Raw genomic sequence first — 14,803 nt, 5'->3', positions numbered from 1 at the left:
TTGCTTTATCGTATTTATGTTTGAGTTAAAATAGCAGGGTTGCTGTATATTTTTAAGTGGAAAGTTATGGATGATTATGTTTTGCAAAGCTAAGTTCTCTAAGGCTTTAAATAAGTGACATTAAATAAATTTCATAATGCACTGATTTCCTAATTTTACAGGCACTGAACATGTAGAGGTGATTTTGTACGTATGTATTCATGTTTAAAAAAATTAGATTCCAGGACCTTTTATCCATACATTCTATAACCCCTCAGTGGAGCAACTTCCCAGTGATGTTGCCAGTTGCACTCCAGTGTGGCTACTTTTTTCATTGTTCAATAATGGTCTTGTTCCATAATGGTCATTATTCAATAATGGTCTGCCATTTTTAATTGAGCAAATTAAATGTCAGATTCTGCTTTCAAAATAGACTATTGGAAATGCTGCTATTATGACAGCACCAGCTCCGTGGTTGTCAGAGCTATCCATTTTACTGCCACGTTTTCTTCAAAAATTGGAAGATGGTACAATGTTTCTTTTAAAAAAGCTATACTTGTAAAATGTGTATATCTTAGTACTTACGTGTGTGTTATAATAGAAATTATATTTTTCAACTTGAAATAAATCATCTCAGTCAAGACAGTTTGTCAGATTTTTTACATCAATCAGAACTTTTAAAAACTATTTCTAGACATGTTGATGGCTTCCCAAATTATGTATTGTGTCGTGCATTAATGAAGTAATGTCAATTGGAAGTACTCAAATAAAACTGCATCCTAAATAAAGTTATTATTTACTTCGTGCTTAGAAAATGTTAACTTCATTTTAACTGAATGTAAAGAGCTCACAAATTGATTCTAAGAGTGCCAGCAATGTACATAGGAAATATGTAGAGTGTGACAAAAGACTAAAAGTAGTCTCAGATATCAAAATACTTGGATCCATTTGGATGCATAGGTACTTACCACTCCTTCCTTCTTCCCTCTCTCCCCTTCACTTCACTTCCCTTCCCCTCCCTCCCTCCCTCCCTTCCATTTTTTGTGCATCAGCCGGGATAGGGGAGAATGTTTGGAAAGAATAGCTTTGAAAGATCTAGCTTTTAACTCATTCAAAAGTTCTTAAACCAATCTAACATGGGATAAGAACAGATAGAGTGATATACATTATTGTTTAAAATTGAAACAGTCAGTGGATACTGTTAAGGCCATATGAGAGTTGAATTTAAATAACATGAACATGTATTTCTTTATTTAAAGATTTTATACGGCTGTTCAACTTGCATATTGCAACTCCAGGCAGCATATAATATCTCAAAGACAAAATGAACAATTCAAAATTGTTCAGTTTAAAATTGAAAACATTAAAAGGCAGTCAGGACATAATATGTATTTTTAGGGATAGGATCAAATCCTATGAGCACATCTTAGATAGAGTAGAATGCATACCTTAACATTCATCTTAGAGTAGACATAATGATTTTTTATGAATATATGTTATTCACAAATATAATGAGCAGTTTCTAGCAGAATGATTGATAAGCTGCTGTGAGACATTGTATTACATAGAAGAAAACATAAAGAGTTCAATTTAGAGCTAAGACTTTTTATCCTAGAGTTAATTTTTAAAAAAAGAAAAGATCAAATGGCAAGATCTTCAAAATCATAAAGTTTGTTATTAAATAAATGTTCTGATATATTTGTCTCTCTGAGCAACCAAATTAACATACTTGTTGGTTTAAGACAGTTAAAGACCTTTCTTTCTAGATAGTCAATCTTTTTGTTTTTGAAAAATTGCTTTCTGATGGAGAAAAACCATAGCATGAATGTTGAATACATTTATTTGTTTGTTTGTGTTTTAATTATTTACTATTCATTCATTCATTCATTCATTCAATAAAATCTGAAGTCAATGCTCTACCACCTGTTAGAAGTAGCCTACAACTCATTTTCTCAGCTGCCTTATGAAGGAACCCTGACCCTGACCTATGGACTCACAAATTAGATCACAAGAATAATTTTGACTTATCTTATACTATAGATTGATTGATTGACCTATAGTCAAGGATCCAAAGGTGGTTTCATGCTTACTGAGTGCAAGCTAAGGAAGACTTTCCACCTAACTTAGTCAAATCACTTCCCATATCCCTAAAGCTTTGATGATCTGAATGCAATTAGAAAGAAGTCTCATTCTGCCTTATGGTCTATTCCTATTACATATCATTAGGTTTTCTGCCTTGTCCTGAATTTTAAAATCAATGTTCAATTATTCACCATATATCTTTTCACTCTAAATGGGGGTGAATTCAGAAACTATACCAAATATGTGGTTTGGCCCTGTTGAGTTAAGAATTGACTGATTAGTTGCTGACTGTTCCCAATCTTTTGCTTTCTCTTTCCACTGTAGTTTTTCATGATAGGAAACAACATTTTTTTAAAAAAAATGGTCTGTGGCCATTGTAGCAGCACAGCAGGGTCACTAAAGATTGATGTCTTTAGAAGTACAGGCTAACTAAAGATTGTGAATTGGTACAGGAAAGGTTATAGACTCCAGCTTTCAGCTTTGTTCTGAACTGGAATGCATACCAAATCAATGAGATGTTTCATTAAGGAAACTAGGTGATAACTAGCACTGATGATATTAGCTATTTTGGGTAATGCAAAAAAACCAGCCAAGCTCTGAGACCATCAAGGAATCCCTCATTTCAACTCTGAGCTACAAATATTTTCCTTTATTGACATCTAATCAAAGCTTCCATTTGGATTTATGGAAAGAAAGTTATTAAAAAACAATGCAGATCTTTCAAAACTGGTATAATAAAAGTTACAACCCTCTTAGTTGATTAGCTTAGTTAACTTGTTTTGGAACAGCTGCAAATTTATAGATGCACATGATTAAGAAAAGGGAAGTACAATGTTTTTTGCAGTCAGCCTATTCTCCAAAGCACTTGAAGGCAGAACAAGAAGCAATGGATGGAAACTAATCAAGGAAAGAAGCAATCTAGAACTAAAGAGAAATTTCCCGACAGTTAGAACAATAAATCAGTGGAATGGCTTGTCTTCAGAAGTTGTGGGTACTCCAACACTGGGCATTTTTAAGAAGTGATTAGACCACCATTTGTCTGAAATGGTATAAGATTTCTTGCTTGAGCAGGGGGTTGGACTAGAACAGGGGTGTCAAACTGCCAGCCCACGGGCCAGATGCGGCATGCCAAAACCGCGCCCGGCCCAGCTCCGGCAATGGGGAAAAAGTCCTGATACATTGTGACACATCATGTAACATTGTGAGTTTGACAGCCCTGGACTAGAAATGCTCCAAGGTCCCTTCCAACTCTGGTTGTTCTGTTATTTTGTCTTTGGGAAAAAAGAAAAAAAGCCTTATATAGCTATTTGTCATATTTCATTTCTGGAATGTAAGCAACACTTTCATAAGAGTTAAAAAAATATAAAAATAAAATCAGAGATCTTTTGGAATTAATGTTTTCATTAGGGATGCCAGGATCATATGCATATTTAAAGTTTGTGCAAGAAAGTAGAATCTCCCAAACTTATTTAACATAGGATTATTTCCTGTGGAATGATTTCCAGATGTTTTCTTATGTCTTTAAAAAATGGTTTAAAAAATTCTTGGGCTTTTCTATCACAGCATCAGAAAATTGCAATTTTTATGCTTCGTTAAATTATCCAGGTTCATTATTTGCACTATAGTTCTCAAAGCTATTTTGTTTCACTTAAAGGTCATTCCTATAAAAATATTTTTCCACAGCTGACAATAAATAATTTTAGGCTTGCTTCTGAGGTTAACAATTTCCCTTTAGTCTCATTGCTAACATAACATACCTGTCCTTGCCATATTTAAGTGCTCAGAACACATTTTTGGCAGATTTGTCCAAATATGTCTGACATAGAACCAGGTGATATGCCTAATGTGGTGAATGTTCTATGGTTATTTAACATCTGTATAGCACTTAAATACGAAGAACACACTGAAAGTCAGCTGGTGATATAATCGGGACAAAAGCAAGCTTTATTATTTATGGCTTTCTGTCCTGCTTTTAATCCAGTGGAGAGTTACAAAACAATATAAGATGGATGAAATAGATTAAAAATACAAAAAGCCAAATCAGAAAACCAATCGTTCAACAGGTGAGATAACAAAAACAGAATAACTTTGACTTCATTACCAAGGCCTGGCAGTGACTAAGGAGAGAACTGTGCAGATGCTGCTTATATCATTCTTGATTTTTAAAAGCATAGATAGGAACACCACGCTTCACCTGACGTCTTAAGTAGGCATTAGTCTGTTTTAAACTTTCAATTGCTTTCAAGCATTCTAGTACTAAGCCAACGTTGATTGGCCTTTTTTCTTCATAAATATTTACGTAACATCATGAAGCTAATAGTATTTTAAGAAACTGGAAAAGTAGTATTATTCCGGATATTAATGTTTGGATTTAAGAGCTATATGACTTATTTCTTTTTGAAAAAGGCGGTTGTATCAGTTTATCAAAACATGACATACCGTAATATATTTTAGGGGCAGAGCTTTTATGATATTTTATACTTTTTATTTTATTTCCTTCCAATGTAGATTCAAAAATCTGTTGAATATTTAATTAGACATATATAACTACTTTTCCCCTTTTCTGTTTTTGTCTGTTTTCATTTTGCAGTTTTATATCTTCTGTGTGTTTTTTGTTGTTGTTTCTTTCTCTCAAACATGTTAACAAAAAATATTTAGATATAAAAATAAATTAAAAACTGAAATAAAAAGAATCATAAAGAGCTATGTAAAACCTTTAAAAGACAGGTTTCAGGTGTGTATATAAAATATCTCTATTGAATCATCAAAGCAGCCCCTGGAGAAAAGAAGCTGTACATGTTGTGTGCAGAAATGGAAGGGTGTTGTTTCCAAATATTTGTATGTGCATAGAAAAAGATACACCTTTTTCAACAATTAAAAAACAAGTACTCTGTATATTCTTCCAAATGTTCGAGGACACTTTTTCCAAAGCATTTCTCATTTTTTGAAGGTGGCACTTGGAAAGGAGCTTTAGAAGATTATTGGAATAAGTGTGTTTGCATTTTTTCTTCCAATACCACTTTTCCCCCCAAAATTCTATTGATGACAAATCCATGTTTAAAATCAAAATATTCCAACTTGTGAAATCAGTGTGAAAATATTTCCTACTATATGTTGTCTTTGTCTAAAGTAAACCACTAGTGCTTACAGTTGAAAAAGTACTTACTGGGCTACATAGATTGGTTGTATAAATACAAAACTACAATCCCTGTCTCGCTTACTGGGGAATTGGGCAGAAATTGGGAATTGAATTCAGTTGTTATTTCTGAATACATATTCATACAATTGCATTGCAAATACATACTCATTCTGGTTATATCTATATCACTCAACAAAATTGTTCTCTTTCTTAAAATACGTTTCATTTTATCAGCTTTTCAAGTATAATCTCTCCCCTCCCCCAAAAAATATTTGAATTAAAAAAATATGAGCAGAGATCAGAACAGTAGCAATAACTGACTTTCTGAATCTGAAGCAGGTTTCTTCATGTGCCACTAAATCAGCTCAGGGCTTCGCAGAAACTTTTTTTCCCTTGTGGTACACAGCAGTGTACTTGTTTAGCGTATGCTAGAGTAGCCATAAAGAGATTCTAATGCATTTTCCTACTAGTTCTCATTCAGTTTGACTACCTTTTTTAAGAGAAGAAAGAATTGTGGATAACAATAACACTCAGTAGAGTGTTAGCTGCACTTTTGAGTTCCTGTTCTGTTCTGAAGATTCTCTGGGAAAAGATGGGAGTTATATGGACAAAGATGAGTGGATGGGGTCAAGAGCGCATGTTACTTCTCACTAAGTAACTAGGCAAAAGAATAATTGATATCAGTCCAAAACTCAAGAGTTAAAAGTATGTCTGAATCCAAGGGACAGAGAGTGAAAAGAATGGCCAAGGGGAAGCAATGTTCATAAATCAGTGCAAAGCAAAAGTGAAGATTTTAGATGCAGGGCACAAATATTTGCAGCAAATAATCTAATTTTGTTGATGTTCCTCAGAGCTGAGCCCCTCATGGACTCATCTAGCACTCATAGTATTCCTTGTCTTGATAGCTTATCATGAGATACTCTTAACAAGAACCCTATCCTTTAAATTTAGCATCAGGTCATTGCTCTTCCATATGCAGCATTGCTGTTCTTTTGAAAGCTGGGATTTGAGATTATGTGAAAGAGACAAAGTCCTGTTTAGGGCCTGTGCAGGATAATTAAGTAGTAGTTGTTATATGGCATCCATTTCTTTCTTTCTTTTTTTAACCAATGAGATCATTGGAAAATACCTTCCATTGGCCTTATTTAGTAGTGGTAGCACTTCTTCAGGAGCACTGCTACTATGTGGCTGCTTAGGGAACAAGCCCTTCAAAACTTGTTGAAGAATTTCTGATGAAACTTCCTATTTCTCAGGCCAAGAATTGGATTGGGAATTTCAAAAAACCGTTTGCGCCAGCTGTCTTTGAAATAAGTTTTTACATTTTTAGTTCATTCCTAGAATACTTCAACATTTCTTATGGTGACAGTTCTGAGATTTCTTTATTTAATTTATTAGATTTATATACCGCCCTTTCCCGAAGGACTCAGGGCGGTTTACAGGGCGTGTAAAATCAAACCAATACAAAATACAAAAGTTAAAAAACAATTAAAAAGATTAAATTATCCCTGAAAATAAAAACCCCAGTAAAAATTCTCAGCCTGGGCCAGAGAGATCAAAGAGCCAAGTCTTCAGGTCCCGACAGAATGAACGAAGGTCAGGGGCAGTCCTGAGCTCCACGGGCAGCTGGTTGCAGAGGGCAGGTGCACCCACAGAGAAGGCCCTCCCCCTGGGTGTTATCCGCCGGCAATCTTTTACCGGCGGCACCCTGAGAAGACCCTCCCTGTATGAGCGCACTGGACGAAGGGAACTTGATGCTGGCAGCAGGTGTTCCCTCAAATATCCCGGACCCAAGCCATTCAGGGCTTTATAGGTCATCACCAGCACCTTGAATCTCACCCGGAGGGCAACCAGAAGCCAATGCAGCTCGCGGAGTAGAGGTGTTACATGGGAGTATCGGGGAAACCCCATCACAACTCGCGCAGCCGCATTCTGCACCAGTTGAAGCCTCCGAGTGGTCCTCAAGGGCAGCCCCATGTAGAGAGCGTTGCAGTAGTCTAAACGGGAGGTCACGAGCGCATGAGTGACTGTGTGTAGGGCATCTCGGTCCAGGTAGGGTCGCAACTGGTGCACCAGGCGAACCTGGGCAAAAGCCCCCCTGGTCACGGCTCCCATATGGTCTTCAAAATTGAGCCATGAGTCCAGGAGGACGCCCAAGTTGCGAGCCCTATCAATGGGGGGTAACACCTCACCCCCCCATCGTTAAAGGTGGAATAGTTTGGTTAGCCCGAGATGCCGATATGCACAGCCACTCAGTCTTGGCAGGATTGAGACGAAGCCTGTAGTTGTGAGATCAATGGTTTTTGGTTAGCCATGTCTCCATCATTCTCTAGCTTGTCAGGCTATTCTTACTTTCTCATCAGAAAAAGCAGATCACTAAGTATTTGAATCAAAATGTGATTATTGCCGTTGATCAGAAATCCAGTTTAATAAATAATGAAACATTAAATATGAAAGCAGGGTTGCTAAAATAGTTAATGATGTTTGATATTGAGTATTATCTAGTTAACGATGATTAAAGGATCCTTCAGAGTTTATTATTTTTCTACAGCATATTTACTGTTACCATTTTTATACTCACAGTTTGAAGTTGTCCTTCTTCACACTTTACTCTTCTTTCTTTTTGGTTTTGATAAATTGTTCCCTTATGTAAAAGCTCTCTTGATAAGTGGTGCCTGGATGCCAGAACTGATTTCATTATTTATTGTAGTCAGTCCAAGGATTGATGTGACAGCTTGGTTATTTATGTAGTTGAATCCAAAATAAGAAATGTGGAAGTCAGTTACAAGCCTCTCTCATAATTCCAAAGAAGAAATCTTTTTAATTTCCCCTTTTTGTTTAGACATTTTTCTCTGTATTATTACTGAAATTTCTAATTGTATGTTTATATGTAAACATATAAAATCTAGTTCAAGAAAAAATGCCTGCTTCTCTGGCCTCTCATAAAGAAACATTCTATATATGAAGAACTATGGGGCTGAAAGTTATTATAGACCTTGGTTGGATTGGGGAGAAAAGTTGCAGGAAACTTTTGAAAATTTGGAGGTAAATTAACAAATGGGACAAAATTACTTCATAATTGAACTTGTAATAGTGAGTTGTGTTTGTCTTAATAAATTCCAACTAATCTTAAGCTTATATTACTTGAAGTAAATTGCCCTCAAACCATGGATTATGAAACTAGCTTGTAATAACAAACCACTGTTAGGATTTTAGATCACTTACTAATGGGAGCTGTTAGCTGTTAAATAATGGATGGTCAGCCTCTGATTGCTCTTCCTATAGCTCCCATTATACACAAAGAGTTCTGTTCATTTTACTTTAGTACTTAATTAATTTTCTTTAGAGTTGAGGACCAGAAAGGTCCCTTACCTGGGGATGGCAATGTAGAAATAACGTTGTTCAGCAAGTTTTTTGGAATGGTGAGAAAATCAGCCACATGATTCTGCTCTGGATGGCTGCTTCCTATTAGCATAATACAATATCAATAAAATGGGAAAGACTTTGTGGCTCCCAGAAGAACCACAATTGCATCTTTCTTTCTTTTTTCTTTTTACTGGTTTTGCATGTTTGATACAGTATTTTATTTCCACCATTCTGTTAATGAATTTTTATGCTTCTTTTCACTCCAACCCCTCCTACCCCCTCATTGACATAACCCCTCACAGCCCTGCATAGTATACAAAATCTCGCAAGGGTAATAATGGAGGATCTAACAAGGATGAACCAATCCTTCTCTTCCTGCTCATTAAAATCTAATTTTGATCCAGTCCTCATTTAAATAGTCAGTCCTCACCAGAAGGTCCAGCTTCTTCCAGATCCCTGGAAAAGCTTTCATCAGCTTTCAGGCAGAGGAGATCTTTGGACTATATCTCTGCCTGGAACTCCTCCATGTAGAAAACATTTGCAACTCCCCCAGTAGGGCAGCAGTTTCTCCAAGGTTGAGTACCATGCAAATCTGGCCCTATGTAAGGACCCACTTCAACTAACCACCCAAGGAAGCAGAATTCTTGAAACAGGCATTGTCTCAAAAGGATACTTTTATTAGGGGTCAGTGACAGTAGGGAAGTCAAGGCAAGATCTAGGGAAAATCCCGTGCAAACAGTACAGTTAAGTTACAATATTCCTCCTCCCACCAAAGTTATAATGTCCATGTGACATTCAGCCAATCCACAGGTGGTATGATATGTGGGTAACCAGCACAGTTGGCGCGCATCTCAAGGTTTTCTCCAGGTTTTGTTTCTCTGTAACCGTTTCCCTGATATGGGAGACTCATTCCTTTCTCAAGAATAGAGGCAGGAGAGGGAAAGTAGAAAATGAAAGTTATCCCAAGCTCCCCCTCCCCCCAGCAGAATGGCAGGCCCCCAAAGTAGAATATATATGCAAGGGAAAACACAGAGGCAGATTCCAGACAGATTCTCATTCATGGGTCTGATGCCCAGCCATATCTCTCCATTTCCTTTGTAGGGAGGAAAATCTGTGACCGCCCAGATGAGGCTTGGGCATACTGACAATTATGATTCAGCAACATTTGGAGAGTCATCTGTTTCTCTACCTTGACCTAGAATATTTTTTCCCTGCATTTTTGCTTGTTTACAATTATACTTATAACTGTTGTAAGTTCAACACCTTCCTGTATGCAGTTGAATCACCTGAGAGCAAACAAGGTCTGTGCCAAAAAGAAAAGAACACGTCAAACTAGGTTATAATGGGCTAAACACAGAGCTCTTGATCCTTTGCAAATATGTAGTATGCACTTTACAAGGAGCATGTACTGAATTTCTCATAGTTCAATTAAACGATCATTAAAAAGGCTGTAGTGATAATTGCTTCAGATAATTTCCAAACACCAATGGCTTTTTTCAACTATTTCAGATAAAAAAAGAGTCAAAGGTCTCAGTTATTTTGCTTACATATTTCCATGAATACTGAAGTGTATATAAAATAGAATCAGTATTGCTTATTTTCAAAATGAAGACCACAGACATTTTAATTTTTTCTCTGGAATTTGGGGAAATATGGGGTTCCTGAAATCGTATGAGAAGGTACAAGGATATCCTTTATGTGCTTTTTCTTGCTGTAGCCAAATATTAACAAGCAGAATAAATAGTTCATTGTTCTCAGTTTTCGTTTTTTCTCCAAAGAACTCTTATTTACATTAGAAAGTTATTTCCATGATTTCCAATATGAAAGTTTCTTCATCCCCTTCCCCTTTAACCTTAGTCCCTTTTCTTTTAAAAGAATTCTCTTTTGCTTCTATAATTTATTTGTTGAGCCAGCTAGTCATCTCTAAAAGATATGGGTAGTTAAGCACAGGGGGAAAAACAAGACCTCAAAGGAAGTGAAATCAATTGCAAATCTTTCTTTTAGTACATTTCTTTTTTAAGACAAACATTTTTAAATTTGGTGTGAAGCAATATGGGATAGGGGAAGAGAAGAATCTTTAGGACAGTCAAATAATGTAAACGTAGTTACAAGTCTGGTTAAAAGTCAGCTAGTACTTAGCATTAAAGCACTTTGTTCTTGAAATATGAATCCAACTGAAGCCAGTCACATTAGTTTTAAAAGTAAGTCAGGAGATGTCTAGTAAATCATAGGCCAACATTTATTTGGGGCAAGTTTTTGGAAACATCACTTGAATAATAATAATAAAAAAAGAGCTGAGCAACAAGTCTTGCTGAAGATAAATCAACATGGATTAGCAAAGGGAAAGGCTGTCTTACCATGCACTTAGATAGAGGTGAGTCTTCCCCGTGATATACTTGGATTTCCAAATATTCCTAGCCGTGGATAGGCAGCAGGTTCTGTCATTTGATGGACTGCTGCATTATTAAAAAACAGGAGACAAAGAGAAAGAATAAATGGGCAGTTTTTCAGAAGCAGGAAGTGGGGTCTTCTAGGAATATGTGTTGGGTCTAAGCTTCTTAGCTTATAGATGAGTTACAGATTTATATAGGATGAGATTAGAAACCAAGAGACTGGGTAGGTTCAAGTCCTATCTTATCCATGAAAGCCAGCTAGGTGACTTTGGGCCAGTCACCTCACAGGGTTGTTTTTGTGGGGAAAATAGGTGTGTGGGCTTGGTTCCTCACCTTGAGTTATTTGTAAAATAATTTTTAAAAAAATAAAGATGGGATACAAATAAAAAAGGATCTTTCTACTTATACAGTATATACAGTATATAATTATCTTGATATAGGATAATTAGCTTAATATATGATAGTGTATCAGGTTTGCTGACACACCACAGAATTCAGGTGTAAAATAAATATATTCATTCAATGAAGCACATTAGTTCTCCATTTGTTTCACTCAGATTCTGACTTCCCACAAAAAAGGAAATCTTCCTTTTTTTTCTTGTTTTAATACATGGAATTTAGTAGAACACCCGGATGCTGGGGTTCAGAAAGTTTGTAAAACTCAAGGGATCTGCCTGCACTAGTTTCTTGAAGACTGTCAGAAATACCAGCCTAATACAATATGTATATTGGCAAATACCTCCGTAAGGATCAAGCTGAATAGATTTAATAAAACAGCACTTTGAAAGCCTCTGCTTTTATATGACATGGCATTATTGCTGCATTTTCTTTAAAGAATGGTTAAGGGAAAACCTTAAGCCAGAGCTAATCTTGCTGCTTTATTCACCTCCCTCTATCTATCATAATCAGACCCTTATTCCAACAGCTTTTTCAAAGTGAACTCCCATCCAGATAATTTTCCTTAGTCATGAGAAACAACTTAACTCTTTAGTAACAATCATCCATTGCAATATTATTGGGATAATTCTGCTGCCTATATTTCTGTGTCTTCTGCTCCTGGCTTTAGTTTTAGATTGATGTTTACTGTCCATTTTGAGATGATTCAAAAAATGGGGTGATACTTTTAATTGTTAATACTTTTAAAAAATAAAAGAACACTTTATGACAAAATATAGCATGATAATCAAAGATCCTCCTATAAATTCCATAAAGTTTGGTTGGACTTTCCTTTAATAATTAGGGATTTAAAAAGTAAAGGTTCCCTCTCTCATGCGTGCTAGTCATTTCCAACTCTAGGGGCCGGTGCTCATCTCCGTTTCAAGGCCGAAGAGCCAGCGTTTGTCCGAGGACGTCTCCGACATGACTAGACACCAAAGGCACATGGAACGCTGTTAACTTCCCACCGTAGCGGTCCCTATTTTTCTACTTGCATTCTTACGTGCTTTCGAACTGCTAGGTTGGCAGAAGCTGGGACGAGTAACACACTCTTGTTACGCAGCACTCGGGATTCGACCCGCCAGACTGTCGACCTTCTGATCGACAAGCTCAGCGTCCTAACCCACTGAGCCACCGCGTCCCTAATTAGGGATTACTAATTAGAGATTGAAGGTCCTTTTCTTTAATTATTATCATAGTGGCAGTTGCAGGATTTGTGAGCTAGTGCTTTTCTTAATCACTTCTGTACTGAATTCATATTCTATTGATAGCCTCTTTATACTCTCATCATCTTAGTGAATCCCAGTCCACCTATATTATTTCCACTCTACACCTTTTTTGTATGTAAAATTATTTCAGAAGTTTTAAGAGTCACGTGAAAGTGTTACACTATTTATAGTAGCTATTAATTTTTTAAAAAATCAGTTAACTATGAAATAGTTAACATACATTACCAATTTGTATCTAGAGAGCCATTTGGTCTAGTGCAGGTGTCCCCAACCTTTTGGCCACAAGGGACCATTTCTGTAAGAGAGGTTTTTCCGTGGACTGAAGGGTGCGTGGTTTTGTGTGCTACCTGCGTCGTGTGGATGGGGCTTTCCTTGTTTGTGCGGACTGCTTGCTGGCAGGCTGTGGCCCGGTACTGATCCACAGACCGGGGGTTGGGGACCCCTGGTCTAGTGGCTAAAGTATCAGGCTTAAAAGGGGGATAGTCCCTCCTTATCCATGAAAACCAGCTGGGTGACTTTGGGTCAGTCACTTTCTCTCTCTCTCTCTCTCTCTCTTAGCCCAATTCACTTCACAGAGTGATTGTTGTGAGGAAAATGGGAGGTGGAAAGTATGTTGGATATGCTCACTGCGTTGAACTATTTGCAAAAATAATAAAGGCAGGCTACAAATAAATAAATACGTAGAAATTAACCCATATGTTTGAACAGACATGGGTTTCCTTCTGATAGACTTCAAACGCTGATTGAAAAAAACTTACTGTGAACATATTGTTGATAAATTCCACTGTTTTCCATTTTCAGGAGGAAGATAGCTGAGTATAAAAATGTACATTTTTCAAAGCAACATTTGTGTGGGTGGAGGGGAATATTTGCCCATTATATCTTCACACTTTTTTTTTGCTGTGCTTCACTGAGATAAGTGCTGAGCCTTTCTTTTCTAAGAAACCCTCTTAACAATTTGAATGTGCACATGCATAACAAGAATTAAATATTGATAGAAAGAAGTGCAAAAGGTAAGATCACCTGGAAGCTTGAATTTTTTAAAAAAATATATGTTTTTTTAAAAAATTTTTTCTTTTTTTCTACCACATTGCAGATCTCGTCTTGCAGACTTTTTCACAAACTGCCAGCCTGAGTCACGGTCTGTTAGTAGCTGCCTGAAAGAAAACTATGCTGACTGCCTCCTTGCTTACTCAGGACTTATTGGTAAGGCTTATTTGGGGAAAGGATTTTTTTCTAAAAAATACGTAAAATATGCTTTGTTGTTTGATATCAACGTGAGAAAAAATAATGAAAAAAACAAAATGCATGGATAACTTGAAGATTCCACAAAAGAGTCTTTAAGTTATCTGTGGCTATCCATGACTAGTTTTGAAAATGAAAACTTATTTCCGCAAATGATAATCTCATACATAAAGAAGCTAAGATTGAATGAGCACAGATAGGAAAAAGGCTGGCATGGGTTTGGAAAGGTGGTTACAGAAGGAGACATACTACATACATACACCACTTGCAAGAATTATTTTTTCTCCAACATTAGTTTAGGTTATATTGTCACAGCTTAGCAGTTCATTAAACAACTTCAATTCATTCACATAATCTTTACATGGGAATATCGCATAACTAGATCTTCTTTGAAAAAAGGGATGAAATCTTTTATAAAATATAAGACCACCATTGCCATTTTCTTCTGTAGTTTTGTTCGCAGAATATAGCCAATGTCATCTTCCTTTCAAGGTCATAGTATACCCCATTACTTTGTGGAACCGCCTTTTCCAAACTGGATGACATCAAGAGACAGAGACTATAATTCCCAAAACCCTGATCCTTGCCATGCTGACTAAAAATCCTGAGACCTGAAGTTCATACTTTGCAAGGCATTTACATTTAGGAAGACTTCTGTAATGAACATGTCAGGGAATTGCATAACAGGTGTCTAAATGAAGTCAGAGACACTGATATAAACTTGTATTTTTATATAAATAAATATATTTTACACCTCTAAGTTCACCAAGCAAGGTAGTCAGGCAGATCATCATCATCATCGTCAAACAAGATCATCAGGTAAATCACAGAGCACATAGAAGTAAAAGGCAGGACAAAAGGGAAACTCCATCCCCTATACCCACAGCAACCAATCACAGCACAGATTGCCTCATGCAGGAGCCAGCAATCTCAAATCA

The 14,803-nt window shown here is 36.6% G+C and overlaps 1 protein-coding gene across 1 annotated transcript in view; it reads left to right on the top strand.

Annotated features, from left to right (window-relative positions):
- Nucleotides 1–14,803, top strand: part of GFRA1 (GDNF family receptor alpha 1) — a 291,272-nt gene that overhangs the window by 215,695 nt on the left and 60,774 nt on the right. The window contains exon 5 of the mRNA XM_083363394.1: nucleotides 13,717–13,826. Coding sequence (XP_083219520.1) covers nucleotides 13,717–13,826 — 110 coding nt within the window. The remainder of the gene's footprint in view (nucleotides 1–13,716; nucleotides 13,827–14,803) is intronic.

Source organism: Vipera ursinii (genome assembly GCF_947247035.1).
Source record: "Vipera ursinii genome assembly, chromosome: 5".
NCBI lineage: Eukaryota > Metazoa > Chordata > Lepidosauria > Squamata > Viperidae > Vipera > Vipera ursinii.
The sequence above is the reverse complement of the archived record's forward strand: the minus strand, read 5'-3'. Positions and strand labels throughout refer to the sequence as shown.